The following is a 9,028-nucleotide window of genomic DNA, read 5'->3' on the forward strand; positions in this document are numbered from 1 at the left end:
CACTGAACTCCATGTTTTCAGTAGTTTTGTCGGGAAATACTGTAACAATGATCAGAATCTGTTTTTTGAGATATTGAGGCAACCAGTAAGTATGAAAGCCAGCCCCTACCTACAACTCATAGCAAAGGATGAGATAAAGATTTTTTGTAATCGGGTAAAATCAAAGGTGGCACACACATCTAAAATGTTATTTTAAACTCATTACTGTACCTGCAAAGATTTATTTTCCAATATGATATATCTACATTGTGTCTGCAAATTGATGTTGGTTTTCCAGTTAACTATGAAAACTGCAGTCAAATGAATCACATCAATATGCTTTGTTACCGTCCCAAAAATACTCCTAGGCTGGACCATATTGAAACTTGTATCCTGAAATGTACAAACATCAGCATATTATGTTTATAACATGTTAAATTTTGCCCACTATGCCTGTGATTCAAGTGTACAAATCACCACTTCATTATCATTAATAAACGATTTTCTTTCACTTTTCTGCTGCAAGTCAAACCCCTCCTCAACCTTGGTTTTGTGCCAGTTTAATCCACATTAGGACCTCGGAGGTTTCTTCCATTGACAAACTGTCACATATCTGTATTTAAAGAGACCTAACCTCAGTATTAAGGAAGCATATTTTAATACCCCTTGCTTCAACATCTGCTTAACACTTGTATAAATTATATTTAAGGATTATAGAGAGTATCAGAATGACTGTCACTAGCATGAATTACATTTTCACAGAGTGGAGAACCAAGGCAACTCAAAACAAATTACGTTGAAAACGTGCAGCATTACAAAATTGCCTGTGCTTTCAATAACTCTGAAATTAAAGACCGAGTCAGAAATTTAGGTAAAATAAATTTTATTTCAAAATTGTTGAAAGCAAGAAATGGATTTTCTCGAAAAAGAAACCTGAATCTCTAAGAAACAGATGCATTTTTGGCTTTAACAATATGTTTGAGCTCTTGTACAGCCATGATTTATTTTTTATACTTTAAATGTCAAGCAAATTCATTTTTAACTCCAAACACTAAACTTTAACTCTAAACTGTAAACCCACTATAAGTAAGTCGGTTGAAGGCAAACAAAAAATTACCAAACTATTGTATCTGGTTCAAAATTGATTGAGTTTCAAAAATCATAAATTAGTTGATGTAAACAAACCAGGTTAAAATATCATCCATGCCTTACTAGCCACTAGAAACTATTGTTGACAGTTAAATTCCATCATACTGCCTGCTTCTTCAACTGTGAACCCCCACATAGTGTTTTACTGAGCTCCATCGATGACCTACCCATGTAATGTTGAGTGAATTAGAAAAAGCATAATTTCCCTGTTTGTTCTGCTTTACAGCGAAGAACATGGAATGCAATTTCAGTAAGATTATAACCATTTTAAATACAGAAACAGTGCAATAATTTTTAACTATTTGCTGTAGAATTTATTTTCTTCCTACCTATGATGTTCATGGCAGCTACTCAATTATACGATTAAAAGGAACTACAGGCATAGAATTATACTCTACCCACTCTGTGATGCAATGAATTATAGCATTTCTAAAAATATTCCTTGAAAATAAATTGGCTGCAATTTTAGATCTTCAAGTTGTATGTTGCAATCCTATCCTAGTTGTTCAAAAAGACAAGTGTGATACTGTGATATGCAAATTTGTCAACAGAAGATATTTTCACTTCCATAAATTAAAACAACAGATACCAAAATAGAACTTTACCTGTAGTCCAGAAGACCAATTCTTCGATTATTCATCAACATGAGTTTAGTTTGGAGATAAAGTGCAGCTCAAATGTAACTTTAATTGTTGAGTTAAATTTATCAGTGATATTTTTATGAATAAAACTGAGTGCAATTGGACTGTAAAACCCACAAACCATAAAAAGGTTCAAATTGATGGGATTTATTTCTCAGCAAATCACTGGTCATAGGAACACACGTTTTAGCAGCCAAGCTGCTTCCACAACCAGCCAGAAATGGACAACTTAAGAGAAAATTGTCAGGAATCTTATCCTGTCAGTGCTCCAAACTGAACCTGATCTTCAGTGCAAGTGGTATATAAAAATTTAACAGTTGTTGCTTAGAAAAGCACACAGTGCCTTCAGCCTCAATACCTTGAAGACAATATGAAAGATTCTGTTCATGTATTACGGGCTTCCACACTGTATTCTTGATTGCATTTCAAATTATCTTATTGATTTTATTGAATGCAAATGGTTACAATAATTTTGTACTCACTTCTGAAGGTTAAACTTGGTATCTTTAGACTTACAAATAAAATAAAATTTCAAACTCTCGAATAACTTTTTTAAAAAAAAAAATCCCTGACAAAGAACAAATTCCCAACCCCATTCCAAATCAAGAGTCAGGCATATGCACCCTGAGGTTTGAGAGTAATTAGGAATGTCATTGACTGTGTCATACCTGTTACATGTTTACCCAATCATAACAATATAAAATAATTAAAAAGAGAAAAAATTATCTTTCTTTTTGTGACTACCCTCACAAACTCCTAGAAGTGTGACTCCCAGTTAAGACAGTTCCAAAGGCATCCTCTGGCACATCTCGTCTAGTTGTCAGCAGCTAATTTGAGCACAAGGGTCATTGTGACTGAACCTTATGTTGTACTTTGTCTGAACCTGTCCCTGGATGCACATCTTCAATTATGGATTCTCTATACTGTTGCCCCAGCTGAGAAAATTAACAACTCAAACCTTTATGGTCTGTGCAGCTCAGCTAGTCACTGAGCTATCTAGGAAGCTCTCGACGGCTGTCTGAATGTCTTAACACCAAGCACATATGCATGCAAAACCGGCAAAATATAAATATCTACAATCTGCTTACAACTGGAGGCATAATTTAAAGAAAATGTTTAAGCTATATTGTATTTAAGGACATGTTCAGGTTTAGTACAAGATGACTTGTATCAAATGCAGGCCCAGCACAATACAAAGAACTACGGAAACCTAGATTGACACAACCCATCTTCACATTTTTTTGGTTGAATGAAAATTCTTGGAATGAAGCCCGATTTTTAAAAAAAAAACTCCAAGCATACAGCTTAGATCTGCAGAGGCATTCATTTTTTTACTCAAATAATGATAGAAATTCCACTACTGTATCTGCTTCGGTCTCTGAATGGCAATGCAATTTCACAATAAGTGGAAATTTTCAGCTATAGTATTAGAGCCTCAAGGAAAAATTGGTTGTAAAATACCAAGAAAACTGTTGTAAGCCTAGTACAGTAAGATTATTTTAAAAGACGCTCAAACTGGTCATATTCCAGTACACATCACTTCTTAAAATGCAGTGGAATGCAAAAACATTTTTTAGTCCAAGTTGACCCTACTGTTTTTCAAAAATAGCCACTTTCTTCTTGTTTCTTCAAGAACTCCTGTTGCAACATCACTGGAGGACTTTGCTTATTTGCAGATTAATTCCACAGTGAACAGATTTACTAAATTAGAATAGTGCCAAACAGAGTAAATGAAGCAATCAAGGCTACAGTTGTGCCATTATAGCCTGCACAATTTTGATATTACATTTGTCCAAGGGCATTTAAAAAGTGAAAAGATGTTAAACTTTTAACCAAATGGAGCAAAAAAGGAAAAAGATTGTGCAATTTAAATCATCTAAGTACAAACATCCACTCCAAAAGATTACATTTACAGTCTCTGTCCTTCATTGAAGGCACACAGTCCCATTCTGGTCACGTTTGGTGTCCACGTTGATGTAAGCTATAGAAGTGTGCCTCCCTCAGGATCTGATTGATTTGAAAGTACGGGCCTTGTGCAGACTGTTCGCTGGAATCAGAAAACGGAAGCATAGTCGAGCTGTTGCCTGGTTTAGTATTGGCTTCAGCTGGTAAGTGTCCATTCGGTCTGTCAGGACTGCTGACTATACTGCTGCTGTCACTGCTTGAGGACTGCAGAAAGAAGAGTGTGTTTAGGTGGTGAGAAAAACTCTAGAATGCTACTCTAACAAATATCACGCATACAATTGAAACTTCTCAGCACAAGTTAAATGTATCCACATTTCCTTGTATTAGCATCTGGTACATTATATGATCATTGTGAAGCCAGAAAGCTCCTTAGTTCTACTTGAATACCAATACCATCCCCATGTATTTTAACAAAGAAACAAGGCATTCTTTGGTGGAATTACACAGTAAATGGCTGCAGCATTCTTTCATGGGTTTCTCATTGGTTGAACTAGTAAAATTGGAACTAGACAGCAGCCCACCTTTCAATGCTAGGAAAGGTAACGCCACACTTAAAGAATATCAAATTCACTGGTATCATTCACTGGTATCATAATTATACAAATTACATCGTAATTCGTAAAGACATCTTACGGAGAAACAGTGACACAGGCAGTGGCAGAGTCATCAGGATATATGCTAAATTTGGCAGGCTGGGGAAACCTTTTGTTCATTGCAGTCCATATCCAGGCAGACGAGTGTACTGGGAAATGTCAGTCATATTATTTGCCTTCCCTACCCAATACAGATTCTTGATTACTGGCTCACTGGTATTTCTTATGCTAGTTGTTTCACATTTTAAACTTTCCACTTACATAGGCTTGGAAAAGACTGTTCCCTTGTTATAAATACTAAAACCCAAATTCACTAAATGGAGGAGTACAATTTTCCAATCCTCCAGATTAGGAAAGTTCAAAAAAGTTGAAACCAATTGGCAGATGAAAAGACTTTCTAAGCCTTCAGTCAGGAATTTGAAAGCCAGCTAACCAGAGGTTGCAGGCTTAATTTGTCTCAATTCTTCAACTTAACCAAGCTAAGTTACTAATACATAAATCAATGTGAAATTTACACAGCGGAATTGTTAGCTACACCCCAATGTGGAGGGAAAACAAGCATTTTGGACAGCCTTTCCTCTTGAATAGTTTCCCAGACAGCAGCACCTTCCCTGCAGAATAGCAAAGTTAGCTGAAGATCTGCTGAACCAGAGTTCAGAAAGTATCCAACTCGGCCACTGTTTGCTAAAGAACTTTTATGTTGCTGCAATTGCCTTAACCCGAATTCTGTATACCATCCAATGTTTAAAAAATCTCAGTGGGCATACTTTTGTGGTGTAGAGGTTGTGTCCCTACCCCTGGAGGCCCACATTCAAGTGTCACCTGCAGAGGTGTGTAATAATATCTTTGAAGAGGTTGATTAGAAAAATTGGTTAAATAAAAAAAATTTAAAAACCTCAATCAGGACTCTTGTGGTGCAGTGGTAGTGTCCCTAACTCTCAGCCAGAGACCTGGATTCAGGTCACACCTGCTCCAGAAGTAGAATCATAAAATCCCTATAACATGGAAGCAGGCCATTCAGCCCCAGTGATCCCACAATGACCCACCTCTCACCCCGCCCCCCACTGCTGCACGCGCCCCACCCCCCCCCCCCCCAATCCTGTAACTCCGTTTTTTCCATGACTAATCCACCAAGCCTACACTCCCTGAATACAACAGGCAATTTAGCATCACCAATCCACCTAAATTGCACATCTTTGGGCTGTGTGAAGGAAACTGGAGCACACGGAAGAAACTCACACATACATGGGGAGAATGTGCAAACTCCACACAGACAGTCACCTGAGGGTTTGAATTGAACCCCGACACCGAGAGGCAGCAGTGCTAACCACTGAGCCATTGTGCCACCCTTAATCTGTATCATCATATCTCTGAACTGGTTGATTAGAAAATATCTCTTCTTAAAAAAAACACGAAGAGTTAACTGCAGGCTGGAAAATCAATGTAAGCCAAAGTGATTCTAACAGCTCTTCTGGCGCAGTGGTAGTGTCTTTATCCCTGGACTGAGAGGCCTGTGCTCAGGTCCCACCTGCTCCAGAGGTATGTAATGACATCTCTGAACAGATTGATTAGAATAACAGGTTAAATAAAAAGATTTTGAATTTTGTTTTAAATCCTCAAAGTATTCTTGTGGTTCAACGGTAATGTCCCTACCTCTGAGCCAGGAGGCCCGATTTCAAGTTCCACCTGCTCCAGGGGTGAGTCGCAACATCTCTGAATAGGCTAATTAGAAATATCTTAAAAACCTTTTTATTAATTTGGTTACAAAAGGCAATAGGGTGTTCTGATATTCACCAGATATTGGTTTGGATGTGTCTTTTATCAGCTGGGAAAATTACTTCTAATTTGTTTGTGAGATATGAACATTGCTGGCTGGACCAGCATGTAGTATCAACCCTTAATTGTATAGAGGGTAGTTAAGAGTTAACCACGCTGCTACGTGTCTAGAGTTACATGTAAGCCAGATCATGTAAGGATGGTAGATTTCCTTCCCTAAATGGCTTTACTGAACCAGCTGGGTATTTACAACAATCAACAGTATTTAATAGCTAGCTTTTTATTCTGGAACAGGAGAAATCACTTTCAGACAATTTGATTGAAGGTCACAGTCCTTGGGCTACTTAATACTACAATTTTACAGTTTGTTTCTAACCTCGCAGTCCCAGCTGTCTCTTGGTAGATCCTGCAACAATGTACTATTGCTGAGACGTTTCGGTGGTGGGACAGAATGGTTTTCTTCATTGTTACAGTTCCTTCGCCGCTTCCTGAAAGAGTGAGAGAACAAAACCTTAATTAAAATCTACAGACACCAATTAAAGTGTACAATTACTTCAACTTAACTACTTTCTTTCACAACATTCACAAAAAAACCTTGAATAACGATATGTAATTTTAAAGCTGTATTCAACAACTGTAAAGATCTAGAATAGCAAGTAATTAAAGCTCAGCATTACAGTAAATAATAAAAGGAAATGCCCACCGTCTTGGTGTCATATAAAACTGATAATCATGAACAGTAATGTTGAGATATCCAGCCCAATACTATATGGTGTACAGCAAATTTTAGCTGCAGAGGATGGTTGGGTTATGCCCCCTCAACTCCTGCCATCATTATGAGGTCAGTTAACGTGTCTGAGGGACTGCCTCCATCTTGCTCACCAGACTGGGGCAGTTGGCATTGCCCAGTACCTAGTTTCCAGTTTTCTACTGCATGTGAACAAAAAAAAAGTTATAGGAATTTGGAACTCTGTCAAATCTAAAGTACAATTCCTCTCCCTTTATCTCTCAGTAAACCAGACCAAGCTCCTGTGATTAGGTTTAGCTTATAAGTGAAGAAGGAAGACACTGAATGGGTGAACGTTCCAACAATCTGTTTTCATAAGAATGGGAGCAGGAGTTTGCTCTGCCATTCAATAGGATTTTCTACCTCAACTCCATTTTCCCAACCAACCCCATAGCCCTCAATCCCCTTGGGGACCGTTTTGGTGACACTGTCACCACTGATGTGGAAACACATCATTGTGACTTAGATCTTTATTGTTGTTCCTTCACTATCACAGAATCAAAATCCTGGGACTTCCTTCTTAGCAGGGTTGAGAGTGTACCTGTAGCACATTGCCACATTCTTGAGCACTATCGGGGATAGGGAACAAATGCTGACCTTGTCAGTAACACCCACACCCAATGATTTAAAATTAAGCTACAGCTGATTCTGAGATAACAAGGTGTAGAGCTGGATGAACACAGCAGGCCAAGCAGCATCAGAGGAGCAGGAAAGCTGACGTTTCGGGTCGAGACCCTTCTACTATCTCTACAGCTGATTCTGTTACACAATCTCCAGCTGTTTGCTTGTTACATGATAGTGTCATGCTTAAGCAGATAATTCAAATCAACATTTACTGAGAGTGTGTTGAACTTCAAGGTTTCCTGTCACCATTTGGATGACTCCAAGGCCAGTGCTGCCCTCACAAAAGATCCCACAGCACTATATGAAAAAGACCAGGAATGTTTCCCCTAGTTCCTGGCTGATTTACATCTTTCAACCAATATCTGAAAGAGATTATCTTTTTGCTGTTTAAGAACTAGTGTGAGAATTGGTTGCCACATTTCTTTCATTACAAGTGACTACATTTCAAAAGTATTTGTCGTCTATTAAGTATTTTGAGACAGAGGTCATGAAAGGCATGAGACACATACAAACTCTTTATACTGAAGTTTGTGGCAAGCTTCAACTGTGATTGATCTTGCGGTTTTAGAAGCATTTCCTTAGATAAAATAAACAAACATTGTGCATCACTTACTTGTGAAGTACATATCGTACCAAATTTAAGTACTGAGCCTGGCTAGCAAACATTTTTGGAATGATTTTACTTTCTCCTGTTTTTCAATTGTAGTTTGGACTTGAGTTTCATTACTTAACGTTTAATCATTGTCCCTTCTTCAAAACACTGTTAAAACTTGAATGGAATGAAGTATATTTTCTGACATAACTGATTCAAAAATTATGTCCTTTCCGAAGCTATTAATTTTTATTTCTGCACATCCACATAAACCTCAAAGCAATCTATAGACATTGGCTAAACTTAAAATGTTGCCAAAATCTGGACCACAAATGAACCACCTACATGAACAAAATGCAGGACCATGAAGTCGCACTGATCTCGCATTTCTGCAATTTTTTTCCTATATCCAACTCCAAAGTCATTGCCTTGCAAATTGAAATAGTGCTTATGGTTAGGAGCTTGTCACTAAGAGTGACGTTTATTCTTGGGTTGTATTCCGGAAAATCGACTGGCTTTCTTTTAGAAAACCTTTAGTCAACTAATACTTGGAATGGGCAGATTGTCTTAGGAGGAAAAGTTGGACATGTTAAGGTTTGTAACTGCCAGAGTTTAGAACAATATTAGGTGACTTGGATGAAATATACAAGATCCTTAGGGATCTTGACAGGGTAAATGTGAAAAGAATCTGAATTCGGGATGGCTGTTTTCCTCACAGATGGTCATGAATCTTTGGAAATGTCTTACTCAAAAACACAGTGGAAACTAAGACGGAATAGTTTTTAAGACAGAAATAGATAAATCATTGGTAACCAAGGGAAAAAAGGGCATCAGGATAGCTGGTAATGTGGAGTAATTTGATCAGCCATAACCTTGCTAAATAGCAGAGAAGACTTGAGGGGCTAAGTAGCATATTCCTACT

The 9,028-nt window shown here is 37.8% G+C and overlaps 1 protein-coding gene across 1 annotated transcript; it reads right to left on the reverse strand.

Moving 5' to 3' along the window:
* Positions 1-1,900: 1,900 nt before the first annotated feature.
* Positions 1,901-8,094, reverse strand: si:dkey-21c1.1 (uncharacterized protein LOC100150256 homolog). Its single transcript, XM_048610700.1, has 3 exons — positions 8,024-8,094; positions 6,480-6,591; positions 1,901-3,938 (listed from the first exon to the last, which is right to left on the reverse strand). Exons 1-3 carry the CDS (start codon positions 8,086-8,088, stop codon positions 3,723-3,725), a joined length of 393 nt encoding a protein of 130 aa, XP_048466657.1. The 5' UTR covers positions 8,089-8,094; the 3' UTR covers positions 1,901-3,722.
* Positions 8,095-9,028: the final 934 nt, after the last annotated feature.

Source organism: Rhincodon typus, chromosome 23 (genome assembly GCF_021869965.1).
Source record: "Rhincodon typus isolate 14 chromosome 23, sRhiTyp1.1, whole genome shotgun sequence".
Taxonomy (NCBI): domain Eukaryota; kingdom Metazoa; phylum Chordata; class Chondrichthyes; order Orectolobiformes; family Rhincodontidae; genus Rhincodon; species Rhincodon typus.

Coding starts and splice junctions, on each gene's coding strand:
- si:dkey-21c1.1 (XM_048610700.1), bottom strand. CDS start 8,088: ATGCTTCTAAAACCGCAAGATCAATCACAGTTGAAGCTTGCCACAAAC. Junction 6,592..8,023: donor AACTTCAGTATAAAGAGTTT/GTATGTGTCTCA, acceptor TCACTCTTTCAG/GAAGCGGCGAAGGAACTGTA. Junction 3,939..6,479: donor GAGACAGCTGGGACTGCGAG/GTTAGAAACAAA, acceptor TTCTTTCTGCAG/TCCTCAAGCAGTGACAGCAG.